General features: G+C 47.8%; 2 protein-coding genes across 3 annotated transcripts in view; one reads left to right on the top strand and one right to left on the bottom strand.

Moving 5' to 3' along the window:
- Window positions 1-725: 725 nt before the first annotated feature.
- GNPDA1 (glucosamine-6-phosphate deaminase 1) lies at window positions 726-9,472 on the top strand. The gene is made up of 6 exons (XM_006776982.2): window positions 726-855; window positions 1,850-1,951; window positions 3,398-3,580; window positions 4,554-4,738; window positions 6,820-6,994; window positions 7,623-9,472. The coding sequence occupies exons 1-6, from the start codon at window positions 732-734 to the stop codon at window positions 7,721-7,723; spliced, it is 870 nt and encodes a 289-aa protein (XP_006777045.1). The 5' UTR covers window positions 726-731; the 3' UTR covers window positions 7,724-9,472.
- The window catches only part of RNF14 (ring finger protein 14), a 27,871-nt gene continuing 24,050 nt past the window's right edge, over window positions 6,930-10,750 (bottom strand). For both annotated transcript variants that reach the window (XR_001516081.1, XR_001516082.1), the window contains 2 exons: window positions 9,218-9,276; window positions 6,930-6,963 (listed from right to left, as the gene is read on the bottom strand). The gene's annotated coding sequence lies outside the window, so the exon portion shown is untranslated. The remainder of the gene's footprint in view (window positions 6,964-9,217; window positions 9,277-10,750) is intronic.

Here is a 10,750-nt window from a genome sequence, read left to right as displayed (position 1 = left end):
GCCTTAGGGTGGGGGGAACCCTCCTGTACCCCACCAGGGCCGAGGCGGTCACTTCCGCCTCGGGCCTCCCACTCTGAGCGCAGTGCGGGGGAGCGAGTGCCCTCCTAGAACGGGTTACCTTTCCCCTGTGCGCTTGGGCGGAAACTGAAGAGCCACAGGCAAGGCCGGCGGGTGGGAGAGAACCGGTCTCCCCAGCAAAGCGCACGGCCCCACCTGCCCTGGTGACCCACGATGAACCGCTGGCCCCTGCAGTTACTGGGGAGCCTGTGGCCAGAGAAGAGCCAGCGGGGTGGGGGTAGGGGTGGGGCATGGGTCGAGCTACAAGGTCCTAGCCAGCATACTGAGTACTGTGGTTACACGCATTCCCTTCGTTAGTACTCATCGTGAAATTGGTCGGGTAGGTACTTACGTTCCCATTTTCACTTAAGAGAAAACAGGCTCAGAGACTCTGGGTCCTTAGACCGAGGTCCTGGTGAAGGAAGTAATTGAGACTAGAACCCAGGTCTGTGCCACAGCGGCGCCTCCTGGTGGGTGATGGCGGCACTGGGCCCAGCTGTCAGTTCCTGGGAACTGAGAGTTAGCGCTTCCTCTTCCCGGCTCAGCCGCCTCGGGACCAGGTGTTGAGGTGTTGCTGCGTGAGAGGGGCTGCTCCTCTAAGCCAAACACCTGCATCCCTTTCTCCCCGACCCTTGTTAGTGAGTCCGTTTCTCACCTGCCCCCAGCAGAACACGATGAAGCTCATCATCCTGGACCACTATTCTCAGGCCAGTGAGTGGGCCGCCAAGTACATCAGGAACCGCATCATCCAGTTTCACCCCGGACCAGACAAGTACTTCACCATGGGGCTCCCCACCGGTGCGTTATGCGATGGAGAGCGGGCCGTGGTTGCGGAGTGGGGGGAGAGTAGGGGATTTTAGGGAGCCAGGGGACTTGAAGGAGGACTCTGCGGTACCGGTGCTGAGTGAACAACTCCCCTGCCTCCTGGACACACAAAACAGAGGACCCAGCTTCCTTTGTAGGTGGTTGGGTTGCTGCCTGCTCCTGAAGACTCCTGGAACAGGAAGAACTTGGTTTTTGGCTGCATCCTAAGTCAGCCCTGTCAGCCATGGGTTCCTTCCCAGGATTAAGTCCCAGTGCCTTAAGGCAGACATTTTATGTAATGAATGCATTTTTCTGTGCATCTGGAGTGCTACCATCTAGTCCCACCACCCAGTCCATTCCTTTGGGAAAAATCAGACTGTTGCCTTTATAGGAAGATATTTTGATCCCAGCTCCTCCAAGCAGATACCCTGATTCTTTCTTTCAGAAGCGGTCCTCCTGCCTTTTTTATGTGTTTTATGACTCACTCTTCAATGAGACTCAACCTGGGAGTTTGCTGCTCCTCAGGGAAGTCTTCTCTGGACCCTCAGGCTGGCCTGTGCTTACCCGTCACAGCTGGAATTACTGCTTCTTGTCCCCACTCTGAGATAGTCTTCCAGGGTGGCTGCTATATCCCTGCGTCTCTGCATCCCCATCAACAGCCCCTGTGCCTCACATGGAGTAGTTGCTCAGAGAATGTCATGTTAGTAATTAAGTCTGATGTTCACTCAACTACTAATCACAGTCATTTCAGTCATCAGTGAGCTGCACGCTGGGGATTTAGCAATGGACAAAACAGACACAGCTCTGCCCTCTGGGCTTACAGTCTAGTGGGGAACCGGGCAGTAAACAAGCATGACATGCAACATTTGGGTAGGACTTCAGATCTGACTTGTTCAAAGCAGCCCTGACTCATTCCCGGGTGCCCTCTGGGCTTCTAGGGGTGGGGGTGGGGGCTGAAGGGTGTTCATGGCTGTGCCCTCTCTTGTAGGGAGCACCCCACTTGGCTGCTACAAGAAGCTAATTGAGTACTATAAGAATGGAGACCTGTCCTTCAAATATGTGAAGACCTTCAACATGGACGAGTATGTGGGTGAGTCTTGCCCTTTTAGTCCTTATCTGATTCCAGGAGAGTCTGAACTCCTCCCCCTCGCAGGCCTGAGAGGAATTCGGAGTGTCAGGAAACCAGTGACATTTGCTGCTAGGCTCAGTTACTGATACCTATCTCTTCCAGGCCTTGGTTTACTCAGCTATAAAATGGGGCCAATGAAACTGACCTCATAGGGTGTAAGCATTAAATGATATCACAGACGTGAAAGCCTCTTATTTAGAGCAAGCACTTAGCAAATATTCTAGTATTTTCTCCTGTGCCTCCTCCCCAACTCCATGCCCTTTCTTTTTAGAACAAATGACTGGAAATGGGATCATGGCTGGGGGTGTCCCCGTGTCTGTCTGGACTTTCTCTCCAGTGTTCATCCTCTAGCGCCCCTTGCTGCCAGGTACACTGGGAGGGGAGATGAGACTGGTGTCTTTTCCACTACTGAAAAGCTACAGCTCCTTGGTCTCTGTCACCTCCTTCCATGCCCGACCATCCCCCCCTATAATTTTGTAATGGTTTCCCCTTAAACATTGTTTTTAAATTGTAGCAAAATACACAAAACATAAAATGTACCATCTTAGCCATTTTTATGTGTTCAGTAGTGTTAAGCACAGTCATATTGTTGTGCGACCAATCTCCACAACTTTTCATTTTGCAAAACTGAAACTCTATACCCATTAAACACCAACTCCCCATTTTCCACTCCCGTAGCCCCCGGCAATCACCATTTTACTCTCTCTATGAATTTGACTGCTCTAGGTACCTCATAATGAATCATACAGTATTTTGTCTTTTTGTGACTGGCTTATTTCATTTAACATCATGTTGTTGAGGTTCACCATGTTGTAGCATGTGTCAGAATTTCCTTCCTTTTTAAGGCTCACTGTAAACATTCTTGATGTTTAGCATTAAGCATTAAATATTCACTTGAAACATGCTTTTTCTTCTTGCCTGAAAAGAACCTTTTGGGAAGCCCCGAGATAATTCTCCCTAACCACCTGGTATGCAAGCGGGGGTTCAGGCTGAGCAGGGTATAACGAAGGGAGCGGTGGGGTTAGGAGGCACAGGGTAAGGGGTGTGCATGCTTCCTTTCCCAGATGGGCATAGCTTCACCCCCAGGTACCTAAGCCACCTCCAGAAGCCCAGATTAACTCTGGCCTCCAGCCTAAGGTTACTCTCCCATGAAAAGGAGATCAAAATGAGGCGATTCCTCAGGCCTCTGGGGTGTAGCTACTCTGGTCCAATCCTGTAGTCGTAGGTGGAGGTGATGGGGAGACAGAGACATCAGCTCAGCTTATCCCGAGGGGGGGAGGGTTGGAGGGCTGGTGCCCAGGGTTCCCTGAGAGCATCTCTGGGGGCCTGGGGATAGCCTGGCCTCCTCCCCGAGAGGAAGGCTCTGGCTGCGCCTGGGCATGACTGAGTGTGGCCGTGGCCCCACAGGTCTTCCTCGAGAGCACCCAGAGAGTTACCACTCCTTTATGTGGAACAACTTCTTCAAGCACATTGACATCCACCCGGAAAACACCCACATTCTGGATGGGAATGCAGCTGACCTGCAGGCTGAGTGTGACGCGTTTGAGGAGAAGATCCAGGCTGCAGGCGGGATTGAGCTGTTTGTTGGAGGTGAGCTTGACAGTGCGCAGGTGGCTAGGCCAGACGCAGCACAGACACATGCGGTCTCAAACAGCTTCTCTGCTAGTGACTGTAGGAGCCACTCATGACTGAGGAGGCAGGGAAGGCAGAGTGGGACCCCTAGCTCCTGCCCTGGTTCGGCTGCTCAGCAGCTGTGACAGTGGATGTCTCCTCTTTCTGCACGTCAGTGCCTTGTCAGTAGAATGAGGGTTTGAATTTGGGCTCTGAGATTTTGTTGCCCAAAGTTTTATAGCTCAGTCATGGGACTTACCTAAACAGGTAAAATCACATGCAGTCCCAGAAGGTTCCTCACTCAGCCCCTGCACGCTGTAGACAGCCAAGTGAACTCCAGGGAAGTTTTGTGATTTGCCCAAGGTTAGCTGGCCAGAGTGGTGGAGACAAGGCAGGCACCAAGAGTGTCCTCGTCTCAGATTTGTGCCTTTGTTCTTACCCTGGGCTGCCCTCTTACATTTCCATGTGTTGTCAGCTCCGGAGTCACCCACAGGGTGTGAAGTTGGACTGCCTTTTACTGCTCTGGATTTAACTCTATTCAAGATGGGGAGGAAGAGGCCAGGAGCGCTCATATTCTGAGATTGTATAAAGTTGGCAGCCCCTGTCCAGGCCCTGTATGTGTTTTATTCACTGTGACTCCCCTGGTAGCAGGACCCCTGACTATTAGCAGGAGAGAGAAAGAGAGGTTACATTTCAGTGACCTGGGAGGAGGAAGCTATTTGGAGTCCCCGTTTCCTAGCTTCCTGAGGATGGAAGCAGTTAACAATGGTGGTGTGCGCCCTAGAAAGAAAAGGGTGGGAGACGGAGAGGGAAGGATCACGTGCTTAGGTACCTGCCCAGGAGGAAAGGGACATGGTTTTCGAGTTTTGTGGAACCCGGGTTGGGGAGGAGAGAGCGTCCCCCCTGTAATCTGAGGCCCTGGCACTGATAGGCTGCCCTCTCCCCTGGGCAGGCATCGGCCCCGACGGACACATTGCCTTCAATGAGCCGGGCTCCAGTCTGGTATCCAGGACCCGTGTGAAGACGCTGGCCATGGACACCATCCTGGCCAATGCTAGGTTCTTCGATGGAGACCTCGCCAAGGTGCCCACCATGGCCCTGACGGTGGGTGTGGGCACTGTCATGGATGCCAGAGAGGTAAGGGTGCAAGGGGTCCACGGGCCTTCACTGGGGATGGGACTGGTCTGGTTTCAAAACTTTAACTCTGCAGGTACTACCTAGATACATTTGTATTAAAAATGAAGACATTATGAGGATAAAATCCCAACTGACCCTATCAGTGTTCCTCCTTCCTCTTTGGAGGGAACCATTGTTCCCCGTGTGAGGACTGCCCAGGAGACGGCAGGCTCCCTGGCCTGTGTATGTACCCCTTTCGAGCTGCTCACAGGCAGAGGAGCCCAGCAGTACTGCTGTCTGAGTATGAATTTGCACCTGCCCAGGTACCAAGATGGACCCTCTGGTTCCCTGCAGTTGGGGGTCACTGTTTGAAGGGAGCTCCTATAGGTCCAGGATGTTGGTGGTTACAGCCCTGAGTTTGGGGATTCATAAATGTGGAAACGTAAGTGTCCTAAACTGAATTTAGTAAGTTTTTTTCCTAGAAAGTTGGGTAACATTTTTTTTTTTGTGGCTCTAATTTCCTACTGTCTTTCATTAGAATTTTAGAAGCATTTTTTCTTCCTGGATTATACTTAGTGGGAAGCAGACACAGACATTTTAACTTTAAGCTTCTTTGCATAGGTCTGTAAACAAACATCTAAGTCCAAAGTGAACTCTTGTGAAAGGTGCAATGGCGCCAAAATCCTTGTGGGTAGCTTCAAGTCAGTATCCAGGGTCACTCTGCCGTACTTGGCCTTGTGGCTTGCAAACCTCTAATCTGAGAAAGAGCCTGGGCTGGATATCAGGAAATTCTCTTCTAAAATTAGATCTAGAATCCTGAACAAAGAGCCATATTTCCTCTATGCCTCTGTTTTCTCACCTTTTAAGGAATAGTAGCCCTGGCTGGTGTGGCTCAGTTGGTTGAGCATTATCCTCTGTACCAAAAGGTTGCTGGTTCTATTTCTGGTCAGGGTACATGCCCAGGTCTCAGGTTCAGTCCCCGGGAAGCAGCTGATCAATGTTTCTCTCTCACATCCATATTTCTCTCTCTTCCTTCCTCTCTAAAATCAATAAAAATGTATTTTAAAAGAAAAAAGGAACAGTAAATCCTGTTCACAATTCCATGGTGCACATGAATTACAAAGGAAATCCACAGAGCTGAGTTCTTTCTGATCACTGTCCACTACTTGCTTTCTTGGTGTCTCAGCTGTTGAAGGGAGTCTGTACCTTTGTTGCATTTAAACCAGCGGTTCTCAACCTGTGGGTCGCGACCCCTTTGGGGGTCGAACGACCCTTTCACAGGGGTCGCCTAAGACCTCAGAAAACACATATATAATTACATATTCGTTTTGTGATTAGTCACTGTGCTTTAATTATGTTCAATTTGTAACAATGAAAATACATCCTGCCTATCAGATATTTACATGACGATTCATAACAGTAGCAAAATTACAGTTATGAAGTAGCAACGAAAATAATTTTATGGTTGGGGGTCACCACAACATGAGGAACTGTATTAAAGGGTCGCAGCATTAGGAAGGTTGAAAACCACTGATTTAAACAAAATGCATTATCCCAGGTCACATTAGTAGGTCTAATATTCGGAACTAAAAGTGACCAGATTAAATGGCAGCTGTGACCTCACCATACAGATGACTCTCAGCATTGTTTCCAAGGCCCCCTGAGAGATTGGGACTCATCTTTTTATGACTGTGAAAACTCACAAAACCTAGGACCTCCTAGAACCCAGTATCAAAACTGTTGGGATAAATGTGGGCCTTTGTAGGGCACACCTGTTCACAGGGCACTTGCAGCCACCATCAAAGGTGCCAGGAGACACTATGGAGTGGTGGTCAAGAACATGCACTTAGGGTCAGAAATGACCTGGGGCAAGTCACTTAGCCCTGGCCCCAACCCCAGCCCATTTCCTTACAGGACAAGGAGTAATGATGCTCCCTACTCAGGCAACTTGTGTGATAACGTAGGGGGAGCCTGGAGCAGTGTGCTGCATGCTGAAGACTTGCGATGGTATATAGAACAGTCGTCCTTACAGCGGTTTGGGGCGGCCACACTTCAGGTTTTGCTGCTCCTCCTCTGTCATGGGCTTGTTCTCTGATCCCCAGGTGATGATCCTCATCACAGGTGCTCACAAGGCGTTTGCTCTGTACAAAGCCATTGAGGAGGGAGTGAACCATATGTGGACCGTGTCCGCCTTCCAGCAGCATCCCCGCACCGTGTTTGTGTGCGATGAGGATGCCACCCTGGAGCTGAAAGTGAAGACCGTGAAGTATTTCAAAGGTGAGGGAGGGGTAGGCTTGGGAGTAGGTGGCCAAGTTCAGGATATGCCTAGCTTTCATGCTCTGGACATTTTAATCAAATCTGATTTTAATAAAAATCAAATGCTGTTTCAGAATACAGTCATTTCTCTTCCATCCATAACTGTGAGGGTCCATTTCTGGAGACTGGTTTGCTCGGAGGAGGGGAGAATGAAAAGTAGTGCAGGGCTATGTGATGACCTCTGCAGGACTACTGAGCCTCAGGCTGGCTGTCTTCCCTGCTCTCACACAGGCCTTCCCTGTAGAAAAGGCACTGAACTGTCCTGAGGCTCTTGTTCTTTAAAAGGACACACTGCTTTAAGCAAACTTGTATGAAAATCCTTTACTGAATTTGTTCTTCGCTGAAAAGATTCTTTTAATGGCCAACTCTCCTGGAGATTGGGTTTACAAAAGTCCTGTGGATTCCAGCATTTATTGGGAATAACAATTTCTTTCCTATTCTTAGTGTTTATCATTTGGAGCCACACAGAAAGCATGAATTGGTATCAGTTCTAGGACAAAATTTGAGAGCTCCTGTATTACTGTTGACAGTTGTGGAACTCTGCCTCTACCTCCATTAACTACTTTGTTTTTTAATTGTTTTTTTGTAGGTTTAATGCTTGTTCATAACAAGTTGGTGGACCCCTTGTACAGTATCAAAGAGAAAGAGACAGAGAAAAGCCAGTCTTCTAAGAAACCATACAGTGATTAACCTGTGCTAATCCTAGTGCCAGGCACCTCACCGGGACAGGCAGGTCTTTCTGGAAATTGTCTTGGGGAAGGAATTGTGTTTTTTTCATCCAGTATGATTACTCTGGATAAATGGTTGAACTTAACTGTTCTTGGCTCTGCAGTGTGGAGCCTATTCATGGAGTTTAGCTATAGCAGAAATGACTTGTCTATAACTTATTAATCAGAAAAAAAAATCACTCCATATTTTGATGTCTGCTCTACACAGATTAGGGTTTCGGCTTTGTGTTCTGCCTGACACTGTTCACACGTACAACACACTCCTGTCAGGAATCTATCATCATGTGCAGATTCTCAGCTGGGCAAACAGGCTTGTGGTATTGGACAAACACTCTTTGGAGAGGCTTCAGAGCCCCCTTGACCGGCTGCCCCTTATTTGAGAAGCACTGCTCCAGGTGAAGGGACAAACTCAATGGCTAAAGTCGGCATAAGGAGGCAGTCCCTCTGGTCAGTAACAAGTGCCATGGAGAGAAAACTGCCCCTTACTTTCTTTCCTCAGTTTCTTTCTCTCTCTCTCTCTCTTCTCTCTCTCTCTCTCTCTCTCTCTCTCTCTCGTCTCTGTCTCTCTCTCTCTCTCAGTTGGCCTTCCCATGAACCCTGAGGACTCCTTGGGGGAGGACTTAGGAAGAGAGGGCTAAAGAGAAGGCTTTGCTGATAAGCTCAGAGCCTTGAAAGGCTCAGCAACGTCAAACTCCTCTCCCTCAGGGACCCTCCAGCACCTGAGGAAGGCGAGAAAGGCGGAAACCCTTTTCCCACCAGAGCCCTGTGTTTTTGTTCCAAGGCCTCCCTGTGGCACCCCCTTTTACATACTCATTAATAGTAGAAGGCCCCCTGGGGCAACAGACGCTGGCACGGTTTCAATGTGTTCAGCCAAGGTGCTAGGGGCTGGACAAGCAGCTCAATGGTGAGTTTAGTCACAACACGAGTGACATGCTCTCCTGCTTCCCTAGGAGCTGAGTGCCAAGACAATATACAAATGCTTCTAAGGCTGCCTTTCCCCACCTAACTGCCCCTCTCATCTCTCGGGTTCATGTTGTGTGCTCTGATGTTTCTAGAACATCAGGAAATAGAACCCCTTTGTCCCTTTATCCTTTACCCCTGCTCACAAGATGAGTCTATTGCTGTCTTCCTTCTACCCTCTTACACCTCCTCCCCCCACCTTTGTGCCTGTTTCAAGCTGCTGCCGCCTGTTTCTCATGATCTTTGAAAGCCAGCTCAAGCCTCTAAGTGCTGTTTGGTACCAGCATTTTGTCTTTTTATACGTGATTGTCCTGTCATTCTGTTTTAAGTTGATAGTTCAGTAGGCCTGTTTACAATGTTATATTTTCTATTAAATCCAATGTTTTCAAATTGGTCATTTATGGACTTCTACCACCCCCACTCTCCCAAAGGTTAGAAGATGGTCTGGGTTCATATATATTTTTGGAATAGCTGGTGAACAAAGCTTTATACTCACTCCTCACAACAGCTCTGCCGGAAGTCACAATCATAGCAACTGTTGATCTTTTTCATTTACTGGCGGAAAGAAAGTATGTCATAAAAGTGAGTTGAAAAGCACCTGTGTGAAAAATGGTAGGAATGAAAAGTTGAGCAATAAATTGTTCATGTTCTACCTGTACTTGGGATCCAAACAAGGATACAGCTATTAAAAACAGTAAGGCAGATCTGTGACCAGGAGGATATAAAAATAAAAACTGCATGGTATGGAAAATAGGTTTAGTGTTTTTTTTTGTTTTTAAAGTTAAAAATCAATATAATGGCATATCTTAGGTCAATATAACTGAAGTACAAGTTGGAAGAAGGGTTTAATTTTTTATCAGTTATATTGACATATTTATGTGCTGGGTGGGATTAATTTTTAAGAAGGTATGTTATAGAAAAAATATATTAGAATGAAATGAAAAAGGATTTAGTGACAACAGCCAAACTGGAGATGTCTGTGTGAACTCAGGACCTTAAAAAGATCTGTCTTGCCCAATTGGCGTGGTTGAGCATTGACCTATGAACCAGGAGGTCACAGTCTGATTCCCAGTCAGGGCACATGCCCAGGTTACGGGCTAGAATCCCCCGTGGGGAGTGTGCAGGAAGCAGCAAATCAATGATTCTCTCATTATTGATGTTTCTCTCTGTCTCTCTTCCTTCCTCTCTGAAATCAATAAAAAAATATTTTTTAAAAAGTAATCTTTCCCAGGCCTGTGTTTCCTTGTAGTTCAACAGCAGTGTCATCCGGCTTCTACCAGTTCTTCTGTGGATTCTGGGCCAGCCTGGGCCTCTGATACACACAGGGATTCTTGGACAGGAGCTAATCACATGATTTGGGCAGGGATCACTGTGGGCCTGGAATGTCTTGTTGCCATAAAACAAAGGTGCTTTCAAAAATGAGGCAGTAGCCCTGCCAGGGTGGCTCCGTGGTTGAGCATGGACCTATGAACCAAGAAGTTGATTTGGGTCAGGGAACATGCCCAGGTTACAGGCAGCTGATCAATGTTACTGTCTCATAGGTGTTTGTTTCTATCTTTCCATCCCTCTTCCTTACCCTCTGTAAAATGAACAAAAACATTTAAAATAAATAAAAAATGAGGCAGTATTGAGAGGACGAAGCAGCCTGTTAAATGGGCCTTCCAAGGCCAGGTTGTGACAATTTGACCAATAAATATTTAATATAGCTAAGTAGAAAGAGTCAAGTCTGAAACCCCAAGTCTGATACTCAGAAAGGAAAAAGATTAAGTATACATGGAGAGCTGTATTTCAGGAAGAGTGGGTAGAATGTGTTTCAAGTTGTAAGTGGCAGCATGTTCACACAAATGTGTCACCTCTTCTATTTGTCGTTTACAAAGTAGAGATGGATACAAGAGCCTGGCCCACTATTCCCCTCCAGAATGGCTTACCCCCGTACTTCCTCAGATGTCTGCTCAAATGTCATTTATCAAAGACATTTTCCTTGGCCCTCCAACATAAATAGCAATCCCAATTCTTCTCCCACCCCCAC

This window comes from Myotis davidii, unplaced genomic scaffold, assembly GCF_000327345.1.
Source record: "Myotis davidii unplaced genomic scaffold, ASM32734v1 scaffold89, whole genome shotgun sequence".
Taxonomy (NCBI): domain Eukaryota; kingdom Metazoa; phylum Chordata; class Mammalia; order Chiroptera; family Vespertilionidae; genus Myotis; species Myotis davidii.
Note: the sequence above shows the minus strand (reverse complement) of the source record. Positions and strands in the feature narration are given on the sequence as shown.

What these genes read in the sequence shown, in the direction of transcription:
- GNPDA1 (XM_006776982.2), top strand. Translation starts at nt 732, where the DNA reads ATGAAGCTCATCATCCTGGACCACTATTCTCAGGCCAGTGAGTGGGCC. An exon ending in CACCATGGGGCTCCCCACCG is followed by an intron (nt 856 to 1,849) that starts GTGCGTTATGCG and finishes CCTCTCTTGTAG; the next exon opens with GGAGCACCCCACTTGGCTGC. An exon ending in GACCGTGAAGTATTTCAAAG is followed by an intron (nt 6,995 to 7,622) that starts GTGAGGGAGGGG and finishes GTTTTTTTGTAG; the next exon opens with GTTTAATGCTTGTTCATAAC.